This window comes from Tupaia chinensis, unplaced genomic scaffold (genome assembly GCF_000334495.1).
Source record: "Tupaia chinensis unplaced genomic scaffold, TupChi_1.0 Scaffold148557_1, whole genome shotgun sequence".
In the NCBI taxonomy this organism is placed as follows: domain Eukaryota; kingdom Metazoa; phylum Chordata; class Mammalia; order Scandentia; family Tupaiidae; genus Tupaia; species Tupaia belangeri.
This window is the reverse complement of record NW_006208406.1, coordinates 2,010,093-2,025,568: the sequence shown is the minus strand read 5'-3', so window position 1 is coordinate 2,025,568 and position 15,476 is coordinate 2,010,093. Positions and strand designations below refer to the sequence as shown.

Genomic DNA, 15,476 nt, shown 5'->3' with positions numbered 1-15,476 from the left:
CCAAGATCCCAAGAGGAGAATGGAGGAGAAGGGATTGCGGCGTGGCCATTCCCCCTGGGGGGTGATTTCTTGCTTTCTGTCTGTCTCTCTCTGTCTTGCAAGCGCACGCACCCTATAGCAAAAAACTCTCCAAATTAAAAAAAAAAAAAAAACAGATTTATTATTTAGTATTGTGTTTAATACTTTTCCAGAAATAAATTTCAAACATATCACTTTTTTTTTCAGCCTGAGAGCTTGCCAGAGGTAGAGAGAGAAAAGGAAAAAGCATTTCCCTCAATGATTGTTATGTCTCAATCCCTTCTCTTCCATCTCTCCTTTTTTTAGAAATTTTGGGCATGTATGCACACATGTCCAGCACGTTTCTCAAGCCACCAGGTCCAGAACTCAACTGCATGGATGGCCACATGGAATACAGCTGCCTTAACCACCAGGCAAAGGAGCCAGCCCCTTTATCAACTCTTATTCCAAAAAATGTTGGACCTTCTCAAAATGGCAAGGACCAGCAGTTAGCGTAATGGCTATGTCGCTGAACTCCCATGTAGTCAACTGCGGTTCCTGGACTCAGTGGCTTAACCTCATGTTGGGCGTGTGAGCATGTGTGCCCAAGATCCCGAGAGGAGAATGGAGGAGAAGGGATTGTGGCATGGCCATCCCCCCGGGGGGTGATTTCTCATTTTCTGTCTCTCTGTCTGTCTTTCTGGTGAGCGCAAGCACCCTATAGCAAAAAAAAAAAAAAAAAAAAAAAAAAAACAAAAAAAAAAAAAAAAAACCCTCAAAAAAAAAAAAAAAAAAAAAAAAAAAACCGCTCCAACTGAGGAGAAAAAAAAAGGCAAGTCTTGAGAAAGTATTTTTTTCTACTTCATTTAAAAGTATATTATTTTACTCTCTTTTATTAGCATGTTCCTGAAATTTAAATGTCTAATTCAAATGTCTTTTTTTTTAGGTAAAATCTATACTCCGATAGTTAAGCCTTTTAAGTAGTATTGACACCTTTATCTGTGAAAGAATAAACATGCTAGATAACTTACATTCTGATTAGAATGTGGATGAGAACTCGACATTTCTTCCATTTTTCTTTAGGAAAAGTAAAAACCAGTGCATAGAGATTGGTTGAGGTTTGTTTTTGTTTTTCAGTTTTTTTGGTTTCTGATTTTTGGGTTTTTTTTTTTTTTTAAAGGTTTTTGCAATAGGGTTTGTGCCCAGAAAGACAAGAGAGAGAGAGACAGAAAGCGAGAAATCACCCTCCAGGGAGGATGGCCATGCCACAGTCACTTCTCCATTCTCCTCTAGGGATCTTGGGCTCGCATGCACATGCACCTGGTATAAGTTTAAGCCACCGGGTCCAGGATTCGAACCGCAGTTGACTACATGGGAGTCAAGCAAAATAGCCATTACACCAACTGCTGGTCCCAGAGATTGATTAAGGTTTAAGAAAGGGACAAAGGCAGTCAGATCCATACAGTTTGGCCTTACCTACCAGTTTAAAAGAATAATCAAGAGTATTATCACCAAGTCAGGAAGTTATTATATACTTCAGTCACTATTTTGCTTCATTTATTACATTTCTTTATTGAAACTAAATTTTGAAACTTTTTAAACTTGACCAGTGGAATTTTATTTTATTTATTTTTATTTTTTAATTTTTTTACTATAGATGTTTTTATTGAAAAAATTGCAGGAAGGCCCAGCCCTGAAGCCTACTGGTTAATAAGAGGACTGAATGGACAACCTTGGTTCAAATTTTAGCTCCGATGGCTTGAAAAACACACCAGGCACATGTGTGTGCATTACACCAACTGCTGGTCCCAGAGATTGATTAAGGTTTAAGAAAGGGACAAAGGCAGTCAGATCCATACAGTTTGGCCTTACCTACCAGTTTAAAAGAATAATCAAGAGTATTATCACCAAGTCAGGAAGTTATTATATACTTCAGTCACTATTTTGCTTCATTTATTACATTTCTTTATTGAAACTAAATTTTGAAACTTTTTAAACTTGACCAGTGGAATTTTATTTTATTTATTTTTATTTTTTAATTTTTTTACTATAGATGTTTTTATTGAAAAAATTGCAGGAAGGCCCAGCCCTGAAGCCTACTGGTTAATAAGAGGACTGAATGGACAACCTTGGTTCAAATTTTAGCCCCGATGGCTTGAAAAACACACCAGGCACATGTGTGTGCATGCCCAAAATCCTTAAAGATAGAAAAATAGAGGAGAAGAGATTGTGGTATGCCCATATCCAATGGGAGGTGATTTATCTCCTCTTCTCTATGTCTCTCTGGCACTGTTCTCCCTATGGCAACTAAAACAAACAAAAACTGCAGGAAAATAAATTCACTATTTTTTTCATGAAATAAAAAGAGCAAAATATCAATATTTAGACAACATACTGCTGAGAAATTTGTTCTGTATCAAACTTTCTGTACCAAGACTGTATCAATTCATTTAGCAGATTCATTAATTCAGTCAACTTTCATCCTTATTAAACTTTTAATCTCGTGGCACCAAGCCCTATATCAGGACTATTGATACAAAGCTGCAAAAGACCTACCCCCTAACCTAAAGGATTTCATAGCATCCTAGAGAAGATAGGTATGTGATTATCCAATAGCAATCCTGTGACATCAGAGCTAAGACAAGCACAGATAAAGTGTCATGGGAATCAGTAGAACAATTCATTGAAACCTGGGATGCAGAAGAAGTGGTTGTCAAATAATATACAAAAACAAGAGGTCACTGGAGCAACATAAAAGATTACAGGGTGCAGTAAGCTTGCAGAGAAGAGCTATTTAATACAAAGGAAAACTCATGATAATGGTGCAGACGCTACAGAGTTACCCATACAACACTGTAGCAGAGAACATGAGTGGGAGGTTGGTAAGCTATATAGTAGACTAACAGTGGAGAGTGCTAAGGAGATTCCAGGGTTGCATTTATTTTTCAGGTAATGAATAGTCACTAGGGTACCACACAATCCAAACTTTAGAAAGATAGGTCTGTAGTCGGTGTGAAGGACTGCTAGCAAGGGGGAAAGCTCTAGGCACAAAGGTCCAGTTTAAGTCAAAACAATCCTAGAGCCTTGAACTAAGACAATGACAACAGGAGCACAGAGGGGAGGAAATATTCAAAAAATACTTAAAAAGAATAAAAAAAAAAAAAGACTTAGGGAAGGCTTAGATTTGGTGTAGGTCTTAGGTACAAATACCAATGTCATATATTGAAACCAAGCAGGAGAAAAAGTACATCGATAAATTCTAACTCTCAAATAGTTTTCTATTCCTTCAAATTATAATAACTAACTTTATATCCTGTTAGCGTTTTTTTATTATTATTCTTGCGGTCATTGAGCAAATGATTATTATCAGAGCTATAAGTCTATTGAGAATTGGAATTAAGTGGGTGTAACAAATTAATTGAGCTTCACTGAATATTTCCATGAAAACAAGATAACATAACCAAACAAGAGGATCTCTGAACTGATACAAACAACAGATAAGAACTCATAGAAAGATTCCAGAAAGCAAGATAATTACTCTCAAAAATATGCAAATTATGAAAACAAACTCTTATTTTAAGTACCTCTATATTAAAGATATTTAACATAGAAATCTCTATCAGTGGACTATTTAAAAGCTGTTTAAACAAAAGCTAAAGGAAAAGGTCTTAATTTTAAAGATCAGCAGGAGAAAAAAATCAAGGGACAAAGATCATCTTAAATCAGAAGCCATTAAAGTTTAGCTGTAAATTTTTAAAAAAAGAAACAATAAGCAGCCCTATGAATTTAAAAGACCTGTGGGGAAAAAGCAGTCCCCTGAAGTCACAAGCCAATTTTATTCTTTTTGACATACTAATGATTTACAACTCTAATCACATATTTAGAATCAAGCTTACAAAGTTAATGTAACCACATAATAAAATGAACTTAAATATATCCAAGTTCCTCACTGGTTCAGTTGTTCCAGGAAGACAGAAACATAATAAAGAATACAAATGAAGCTCCTAATAGGAGTATTTTTTTTGAAACATGCCATAAAGCTAAGCCTTGTGTGATGAACTTTCCAGTCTCAATTGCCCAACCTCTAGTGGGGCCTAATCTCCATTCATAACTTTAGCAATAAGACTTGACTTACAATCCAAATACTGGCATGAGTGTTAATATCCAGGACCAGGGCCTATATATTTGCAAATTTTAGCTCTGAGATAAAAACTAGAATTTTCATTAGCCCAAAAGAAGGTATGGAAGTGCTGTGAGGTCATCAATAATAAGAATAAAACAATAAACTTTAAATCATTTCACATGACAAATGAAAAACTACTAATGAATTTTCAGAAAAATGGAAAATAATACAGGACATATAACATCATAACCTTAAAAAGTGACCAATTTCAATTACACACTTAAAAAGATTCTCAGACGTTGATCAAAGGGTACAAAGTTTCAGATAGACAAGAAAGAATAGGCTTTCATGACACAACGGTGACAATAATAAACAACAATGTGTTATATATTTCAAAATTGCTAAAAGAATTTATTTTAAATGTTTACCCCACAAATAAATATGTAAGGTAATGGATTTGCTAATTAGCTTGATTTGATCATCCCACATTGTAAACATATATCAAACATGACTTTGAATCCCATTAATATATATGTTATTTGTAAAATTTTTTAAAAACTTTTTAAAGAGATTTTCACTGTGGTTTGTGGAAATCACCTAATTTTTAGGTTTTTTATCTCTCATCCAGAAAAAAACAACTGTCCGGGGCCAGCAGGTAGTGCAGTGGTTAAGGCACTGGACTCCCACGTGGCCCACTGTGGTTTGAGTCCTGGACCTGGAGGCTTGAAACACATGCCAGGTACATGTGCATGCATGCCCAAAATCCCAAGAGGAGAATAGAGGAGAAGGGATTGTGGCATGACCATCCCCCAAGGGGTGATTTCTTCCTTTCTATCTCTGTCCCTCTCTGCCTCTATGGCAAGCACAGGTGCTCTATAGCAAAAAGTCTCTCTCTCTCTCTCAAAACAAAACAAACACCTTCTAGGCCAGTCCTACAGCCCAATGGTTAAAGGAGGTGGATCCTGCATGACCAACTGTGGTTCAAGTCTCAGTCCTAGCAGTGTTGAGAAGCATGCCATGTACATGTATGTGTGTGCCCCAAATCCTGACAGGATAGTGAAACAGAGGAGAGGGGACTGTAACATGACCAAGCCCTCTGGCAATTAAAAAAAAAAAATCTCTAGATAATGTATAAAATATGAACGGAAAGAGAAGAAAGGTATGAAGTCAAGAAATTTAAAATGAATGAAGAAGAATGAAGTATCTATGGAAAATGGGAACAAACAGAAAAATGAAAAACAGCAACAATTTTAAAAAACCATTTTTGGGGCTGGCTTTATGGCAAAGCAGTAATGTACACAAGAGAAACAGGATCTCACATGGCCATCACAGTTCAAATCTCCAGACCACTCTGCCTGAACTATACTGGATACATGAAGTATCCAAGATCAGATGGGCTGGAGGAAGAGGATTACAGTGTGATCAGACCCTGTGGAGGGTGTTTTTCTCTCTTCACTCTAACAGGTACGTAGATGTGTTCTAACGTGAATAAAGAAAAAAATAGTTTTTAACTTTTCTAATTAAGGCAGTCAAGGCCTAATGCAACAAAAATGTGATAAGAATGAATCTATTAAAAGTGCATCATAGAAAACTACAATGAACCATCTGAAAGCATGTACCAATTTTTCAAGACTGAGTCTATAACATATGCAGTTACAATTTTCTGTTATTTATTTTCAGAGATTTGAAAATATACACCCATAAATCGTAAACCACAGTTCCTAACTGCATAAATGCTCACCAATAAAAACAAAAAAACCTTTGTATTGCCTTGAAATTTCCTTATCTTTTAACAAGTAAATGAAATGCCTACATGTATTTTTCAACCTGAATCAAGCAAAGACAAAGTAGCAACGTGTGCAGCTTTGCAAATTACTCCATAGAAACAAACAGTCAACAGGCCTTTTTTTTTTTTTTTTTGGAGATTTTTTCGTGCCCTATAGTAAAAAAAACTCTCAAAAAAAAAAAAAAAAGAATTTTAGGCCCACACACATACATTCCCAGGATGAGTTTCAGACCTCTGTATTTGGGACTCGATTGGCTGTCAGTCATGTGGGGAGTCCAGTATTGTAACCATTAAGACTTTTGCTGGTCCCAATCTTTTTTTTATTTTTTTTAAAGTGTAGTATTGTTTTAAAACAATCAACAGGGCTTTTTTTTTTTTTTTTTGGAGAGATTTTCAGTGTAGGGCGCCTGCGCTTGCCAGACAGACAGAGAGAGACAGAGAGACAGAAAGCGAGAAATCACCCCCCAGGGGGGATGGTCACGCCGCAATCCCTTCTCCTCCATTCTCCTCTCGGGATCTTGGGCACGCACGCACATGCGCCCAGCGTGAGTTTTAAGCCACCGGGTCTGGGACACGAACCACGGTCAACTACGTGGGAGTCCAGCAACATAGCCATTACGCTAACTGCTGGTTCCCTCAACATGCCATTTTAAAACACAGATAAAGGTTAACGGAATAGGTAAAAAATTACCCTTATGGATCTAAGATTTTACTATGGTATATTCAGGAAATTTTCCTGTGATACCTTGAATACTTAAAAAACAAAAGAGACAGAGAGAGAGGGGGACAGACACAAAGAGATACAGAACATGCTACTACTACTTCCAATGTGCCAACATTTCCATCCTCAAAATAAATCAGAAAATAGTTACAGTCAAACATTTAAAGTCAAAACAGTGTATTTAGTGGTTTAGTTGTCAGTGGCCCGAATCAAAGAAATGTTATAGATATAGAGAGGGCTTAATGCATGATCAAGGTGAAGACACTTCCTGAATTCAGATAACATAGTCAATTCCTGGTCTTCACAGCCATTCATAATCAAACATGGTGTGAGGGTCCCTATGCACCCAGCACTGTGCTAGGGGGCAAATATAAAGACCTATAATGTGACTTCTGCCATCAGGTTGCTCCCAGTCTTCTTGCAACTCTCCAATTCATTTTATAAGACAGCTAGAGGATCTTAATAAATTATTAATCAGGTCTTCTAACCCCATCACTTCATATTTTCAATGGCTTTCTCTTCCATATATAATAAAATCAGAGTTATCTCCAATGGTCCCAAGGTCCTACCGATCCCAGCCCTTTTCTTTCTCCCATTCCTGTCATTCACAATGGTTTGTTCACATGACCTTCTCAGTGGTCCTCAAATACCAGTTCTATCTAGCACCAGGATCCTAGCCTAGAACTTTCCTTACCCCAACTTTTCCCTTGACTCCTATTTCCCCTTCAGCTTAAATGTCACATCTAAAGTGGCCTTCCTTGAAAGCCTTACCCCAATTTTGTCAGAGACATTATCACATCTTCACAAAAGAAGAATTTATTATCTCTACTGCATAATGAAAAGAAAAATTAGGAGAAAAATTAGGGAAAAGCATTTCACATGGTTTGTAAGTATCCATCCAGGTATTTGAGCCCAGCTGTATGAGTACAAAGTCTGTATACTAACCACATTGTAACACTGTCTCTCAAAAAGGTCAGGAGGGACTTCGGTATGATAAACAACAGGATTTTTTTTTTTTTTGGCAATATAGTTTACTGTACATTTATTACGTTATAGGTACTCTTGTGGGCACTAGGGATATAGCAGTGAGCAGAACAGATAAAATTTCTGCTCTCATACAGCTAATATTCTCATGGGTGGAAACTGACAGGAGAGCTAAGAAACAGAAAAAATATCAAATAGTGAGAACTACACTGCAGAGAATTAAAATTAAGAGTGTGTGTTTAGGGGCCACTTAGATTGGATAGGCAGAAAATATCTTTCTGAAGAAGGTAAGTTTAAGATGATAATCTTGGGACCAGCAGTTAGCCTAATGGCTATGTCGTTGGACTCCCAAGTAGTCGACCGTGGTTCGTGTCCCGGACCTGGTGGCTTAAAACTCACGCCGGGCACGCGTGTGTGTGCGTGCCCAAGATCCTGAGAGGAGAATGGAGGAGAAGGGATTGCGGCGTGGCCATCCCTCCTCGGGGGTGATTTCTCACTTTCTGTCTCTCTCTTTCTGTCTGGTGAGCGCACGCGCCCTATAGCGAAAAACCTCTCCAAAAAAAAAAAAAAAAGATGATAATCTTAAATAATAGAAAGAATAAGCAAACCAAACAATAGTACAGTGAACTTTCTAGGCTGAACGTGAAATAGCTGCTACAGAGACCATAATATGAAAATGAGTGTCTTAAGGACTCAAAGCAAGCCAGCATGGCTAAAAACCAGGGGAAGAACAGAGAAGCACTCCATGCATAAGGAGGTCAGAGAGGCAAGGCAAGAGCCAGGTGCTCCAGAGCTCTGTCTCCTAAAGGAAAGGACTATGAATTTTATGCTAAAATATTGAAATATCAATGGGAGGATTTTAAGTGGTAAAGTGATATAATCTGACTTACGTTGTTAAAATATCCTATTCTCCTTCCTGGGTATAGAACAGATTGTAGTGAGGTAAGAATTTGGAGACAGGAAACCAGGGTATTTCAGTAGTCTAGACAAGACAGTGGTTTGGACTAGGGAGGTAGGAGGACAGCTGGAGCAAAACAGACTTGGTGTGTGTTTTAGAGTAAAAAGGATTTACAGATGAGCTAAATAAAAAGGGGGAAGAGGCTTTCAACCTGCTCACCCTTCCTAGCAGTCAGAACTTCACTGATGGTTGGCCAGTGATTCTGAAGTGTTTAACAAAAATAGGATTAGTTCCCCCAGTTCAGGAAAGGTCTAGTCAAGTTACCAACTTAAAGATGTTTAACATTAATATTACTAAACTTAAGCTGAACATGGAAGTCATAACTTTAAAAATAAATCCAATTTCTTTGGAGTTGAAGAAGATGAAGGATCTGTATCACATGCCGATACACGCAGCAGTCATGGCAAAGGGTTATGAGACTGTTGAGACCAGTATGTACTAGTCGGGACTTAATGCTGGAGGTGAGGAGAGGAGCATCTCAAATGGAATCAAGTTGTGCACCAAAAAGAAGAGGGGATAGAGTGGCTGTTGGGCACAAAATAAGCTCCCCAGTTACTACTTTATGACCTTACTCTACATTGTAATCATCCTGTGAAAACAGAGGACTCAAAGGAAAGGGAACAATTCCCTCTTTGAAGAATCTAAACTATCAGATGTATCCCTTGCTCTGAACAGTTTTTCTAGCTGATTTCTTATTTGTTTATTGTGAATGTCTGTTTTTATTATTCAATTAAGACATGTCTGGGAGAACTGAAATAATGAATATGTTTAATATAATTAAAAACAAATTAAGATGGTGAAGGAAAGAAAGAAGTAACCTCTAAATTTTGAGCTTGTGCACCTAGAAAAATAACAGTTTAATTTACCAGATGAAGAATATATCAGGAGGAATGTGTTTGAGATAGAAATTGGAATAGAAAGTTGGAGTTCTGTTTTGGGCAGGTTACATTTGAGATAATTATCATATACCCATTTGGGAAAGCCCAGTAGGCACCTGGATCAGAATCAGGAATTCTAGGGAGTTCCTCTTACATCTCTGATTTCACAGAAGACTGAAGGTAAAAGAGCAAGAAGAAAACAGATCTTAGAACGCACAAATGTGAATATTCATTTGTAAATATTCAATTGCAACCATCAAAAGCAGTGAGACAAGCTGTGTGGTCTTCACAAAACCATTTTACTTATGAAATCTGAAGCATCATCTTTGCTCAGCATAACGACACAGAAAGAGGGTAAGCTTTAAGGTCAATGAGATTCATGCCAAGGGAGTTAAGCATATCATATGGCCTCTTCTCCCTACATCTTGTAAGATTACAGACTGCAGGACCTAGTATGAAGAGATCAGAGCTCCCAGCAGGCTACAATTTAGAGGTGCTTCTGAAAATTCCACTCCCCGTGAAGGGTGCCCATTGCATAGCCAAGACCAGACAAAAAATATCTTCTAACTATACATAAAATAACAACTACTCTACCTGCTGTCTGATAGAAGTTTCCATGGAAACTGTCAGAAACATCTTTAGCATTGTAGTGATTACAAACACAACTGAGATGGACTTAAGAATAAAACAAGATAAAATTACAAAATGGAATAGACCACTGAATAGCAAAGCATTCTTAGATTCTGGGTAGTTTGATTAAAACTAACTATATTTTAGCATAACAGGTCTTCTTAATCAAATGGTTACTTTGAGGGGGAGATACCAAATGAGAGAAAACAACCATGTCTATAAGTCTTTAGTACACATCAGCAATATCGCAAAAGATATACTTTTAGGAACAAAAACAAAAATTCATTGAGTTTTAAATAATCAAACTAAATATCAAGTGTTCAGCACAGAAGATCTTGTTTAATCTTCATGATAATCTCTCCAGGTAGGTTTTCCTGTGCTCATTTCACACAGAAGGAAGCTGATTACCAAAAGATGAAAAGTAACTTGCTCAAGATAAAATAGGTAATAATAACAAATGCAAGAGTAGATTAGGTAAAGCTGAACACAAAACATATACTCCTAAAGGGAATCATAATCCACAGCAGTCTATGGGCCTCAAGCCTATGGTCTCTACAAGCCACAGGAACCTTTTCCATTAGTAGACTCTTAAATTAGGCCCAAAACAAGGCTGCTATGTAAGTATCTGAAAAGAATAGTATCAGACATGTAAAATAAAAAGCTGAGATTTGCCCAGAATATACAATAAAACTTCACCAGGTACAGATACACTCATCAAATCAAACTAACAAAATTAATTAAAGACAAGAAAATAAAGGCAAAAACTCAAATCACATGTTAATAAACTCACTTATCAAATGCTGATAAATTCAGGCAGTCAAGATATACATAATGATGGTTCATTTTAAGAAGGAATAACCTCTTAAATTTCCTTGTCTTTTCAGGAAAAAAAAAAGCAAAGTTGCCAAGTCATTTCTTACCTTATCACAATATGCTATAACTATTACTCCAAATAACTGTGATGCCAAGATGACTGCTACAATTGACCAAGTCTGCTACCCTAATAAATTATATACCTGTAGTGCCCACGTGGGAAATTCAAGTAATCCAAAGCACTGAATGCTATATTTCTTTTCTAATAATTATTTAATTTATCTTGATGGTTGAATTTCCTTATCATTTTATTGTTGTATACATTTTACTCCAAGGTTCTTTAAAGAAAGACCTGAATAACTAGATCTCTCTTTCACTTTAAGCAGTCAAAACAAATTACATTCAACCATAGCACATATTAAAATATCAGTAGTCAGAGCACAACTCAAGGATGCACAGAAATGCAGGGCTCACACTAAATTCAAAACAGAATATAAACGAACAGAAAGCAGTAGTAACATATCCAGGAAGAATAAGCAGGGTTAAAATACATGAAACAATTCAGGCATTTTGGAAACTAAGCTTACAAAAATAAAGAAATTGGTTTTCACTTTTGGCAACACTGGAAAGTGTATAACCAAAATATCAGTGAAAAGCTCAGCTATGAACCTGGGGCATGCTTTAAAACAACTGTTAAATGAAATCCTACAAAAAAAAACAGTTCCAAGTTAAAATCAGAAATCATCTAGCATTGCTACATGTAATATTTTCTCAGTTAGTATCTGATAACTAAGGACAGGGATCATTTTCATTCTCTGTTTTCTCCTGTTTGATGGATTCTTCCATAAGATATTTCCTACTTCTGTTCTTCAAGATTTTCCTCCTACCTTGCCCAAAACTTGAAAGATAAAAGGGGGGAAGGGGGAACTACTCCTAAATGACTACTGTGAAGCCCAAAAAAGTTGTTCACTGTGATTATGTGGGCAAGCCTGTGAATAAGGCTTGACTATTCTGCTTAAAATACATGTGAGATTAAGCATCCTCTAGTCAGTAGGCTTCTCCTCAAGTGTTCTGACACAGAGATGGTCAGAAAAGGCCCGAGGCTGGTCACTACCTACATACAGAAAAGGACCCTGAAGATCTCTGTCTTTATTCCAGCTTTGTGGCCACTTAATTAAGCCTGTTTCTACTTCTGTAAATTAAGACTACAAACTTCCAAAGGCCTGGGTTCCCAATGAAGAGTTGATACATGGTCATTCTTGGGTTCATGAACCACCTCGAAATTGTTTTCAAAATCCCATCTGGGGAGTAATTTCACAGCTTTCATCCAGCTCTCAAAGAGGCACATCAACTTAACAGTCTAAGAGACACTGTGTCAACACTTCCTACAGCTTTTACACTTGGAAGTTCTAGAGTGAAGTGCAAAGCACATGGCCTAAACACATAATAGTCTGAAGACCTGGGGCAAGTCCCTTCCTGATTTTGAAAATTTATGTGACAATACTGATCTCATAGAGAGTTGATAAAGAGTAGATAAACAAGATATTGACCAAAAATTCCAAATTTATAAAAGTTACTTTCATTATGTAAGAAGACAAAAAGCCTTTTAAGAAGCTACTTTATGGGGCCAGCCCATGGTGTGGAGGTGGTGAAGACAGTTGGGCCTCACACAGCCAACTGCATGGGTTGAGTCCCAGACTCAAGACTATGCATGCCCAAAGTCTTGAAAAGAGGGAGGAAAATGAATTGTGACATGAATATGACCCCCATGAAGAGTTGGAGGAAGAGAAGTTTCTCATCTCTCCCATCTCCATCTCTCTCTCACTAGTGAGTGTGTTCACTCTTTGGCAAATAAAAAAAAAAAAAGAAGAAGAAGAAGAAGAAGCAACAGCAGCAGCTGCCTTCATGTACTTGTTTGACAACTGAGGCTCCCAGACACTAAGGAACTGCCTCTGGTCAAATAGCTTATAAGTATCACAGCGGGTGCTCTACTCTTTGCCCTTTTTATGCCCCACACCACAAAAACAAGAGAAGACATATTCAAAATGCAGTACAAACTTGAACCTAACACTAGCAGAAATGGTGCTCAGGCTTTGGCCTACCAAAGAGGAAATAAAACCAAACTATCTATGGTGATATCAGCCACCAGAAACAAAGATATTTAAAATTACCAAGTGACCCTGTTGGGGGTCTACACACTTACCAGACCTCAAGAAAGCGGGTGGAGAAGAGACGACTGCATCAGGTGAGCTGGCCATTTCAAACTGTTGATTCTAATCATTAGCGTTGCAGGCTAAACTACAGCAATTTTAAAACTGTTTAGTGAAGGTTAGAAGCAATCAGTGTTAGATTAATTGAAAGCAGTGTGAGCAGTTATTAACATGATGCAGTGCACAACAAAGGCAATAATTGAGGATCATTATAATTTTATTTCTCTTTTATGACCTGAAAATTTGATTTTCGTTGCTTTGATAAATTACATTTGATTATATGGATGAGGCAGAAAATACATAATCTCCACTTACTAAATATTACATAAGAGTAGCATCCTCTATTGTGCAATGAAGTAGCATAGTATTACATGCTACTATGTAACAATGCTCAGAACCCTGCAGAGAAGTCTAAACTAGAGTCAGGTTAGTACAGGTTTCAAACAAAGCTCTTGTCTATATAGTGTTCTTAAAGTAATGTTTTTAAATGACACTGGAAGTAAATGATTTACTCAAGAAACTTTATCATCTATTCTTCATAGAGTCATCAAAAGAATCTGAAACCTTAAAATAACTATTAATTTGGAAGAATGACTTCAACTGGTACCTCTTCTTTACTATGATGCAAATATATCGGGAAATTCAACATTGATACAATGCACTTAACTACTTTGCACTTGAAACTGTATTTAAGTGACCTATATTGAACAACAGTTAAATAAAACTTGAAATTTTTTTCTCAGTTAAAAAAAGAAAAATAGGTAGGGTTTTCAAAGTTTACTGTTATGGCATGCACTTCAGAGGAAACAAAGCAAAGATTAGAGAAGACAATAAATTTTATATGTTTATTAAAGGAAAAGAGAGATGCTGCTAAAATACATTTTGGGGACATTGCTCAGTTCCCTGTAAGAAAACTCTGGTTATTATCTTTGTCCAATCATAACCAATCCAATAACAATTTTAATAGCTTAGACAGCCATACTGTTAATAGCCAACTCAACATTTCTATATGATACCAAAAACTTTAAGAAATAGTACTAAACAAATATACACATGATTATTCCAAGTACCCATATTGGCTATAGAAGGTCCTAAAGACTTCCTGTTAATTTCCTCATAGTTAATAGTTGGTAGTCTTACTATAGCCCTATATAAAGAAATTCAAAATTTTTTAAGGTTTGAAAACAGGATGAAGTTGGCAACCAAAAGTGGGTGTATGACTTGTGAAATGAGATGTTTTCTCCAAATTTAAATAAATAAAAATATGCAAGACAGACAACAAAAAAACTTCACAAATGATAAAAGGCCAAAACATAATGGGAGCTCATTAACTGAGAAAAAATATGTATCTCTCAGTATCAGTGCAAATGCAGAGTTCATTTTCCTAGGCAATGCTTTTTATATCTCCCAATCATGAAATACAGTTTGTCAATCCTTTAACAGGGAAGATCCTTAACTGAAAAACCTTATGATTCCACAACCTTTATTGTTTGTGGGCACATACTTTGCTCCAGAGTATGGCCAGCCAGCCAGGAATAAGGGAAGTTTTAATCTCCCCTCTCAAAAGAGTTATCAACCACAAGTGCTAACTTTAAAGGCGTGACTTTGCAATTTGACAAGTCAGTTCAGGACACTTGAACTTTTGTAACTGCCTGCACCGTGTCTTCTGACCGCCTTGGCCTTGGGAGCCAGGACTAGAAACTGGGAGACCTGAGACCCCTTGCCTAACTAGGGAAAAGTGGCTCTCTTCCTTCTGAATCCTATGTTCTGTGCTCAGTGACCCACTTGGTGGCTGGAGGAGGCCCTATCTCCCTCAATTTCTGGTTGACGCTTTAGAACTTGTAGGGAATGTAAAAGTGATATATGAAAGGAGGCAACGAGCTGCCACCTGCTTTGTAAGGCTATGTCATAGTCATGTCAAAGCATGAAGCTGTTGACTTGTGCAGAGGAACACGGGAAGAGGCACTTTCCAGGGAACTTGCAGCCGCCTGCTTCCTAAGGGAGAAGTCGTTGGGCAAAGGCAGGACGGCCGCACTTTCTCAGGGGGTCCAAGTATGGAGCGAAGTTGGGAGAGACACACAGGGTAGAGTTGCAACTGCCACCTAAATTTCAGAGGTGGGGGCATGATGGGAGACACGAGAAGGCAGGCCAAGGCAGCTGCCTGCTTTCGAGGGGACAACACGGGGGACACCGGTTCATTCCCAGGGCCCACCTGCCTCCCGCCCAAGGTGCTTTAGGGGAAGTGCCACCCAAAGTGCGGGGGTAGGGGCGGTGCCCCAGACAGCCAAACCTGAGCGCTTGGCCCGGGCTCTTCGCTCCAAGACCTTCCAGCTCACTTCGGCCATCAGCCCCGCTGCCCCCGCCATCGCGCCCGGG

General features: G+C 37.7%; 1 protein-coding gene across 1 annotated transcript in view; it reads right to left on the bottom strand.

The window, feature by feature from the left end:
• Positions 1-15,470, bottom strand: part of LOC102478777 (phosphorylase b kinase regulatory subunit beta) — a gene marked incomplete at its 3' end in the record, with an annotated part of 137,069 nt that extends 121,599 nt beyond the window's left edge. The window contains exon 1 of the mRNA XM_006170471.1: positions 15,391-15,470. Within this exon, the coding sequence (XP_006170533.1) occupies positions 15,391-15,466 (76 nt within the window). The remainder of the gene's footprint in view (positions 1-15,390) is intronic.
• Positions 15,471-15,476: the final 6 nt, after the last annotated feature.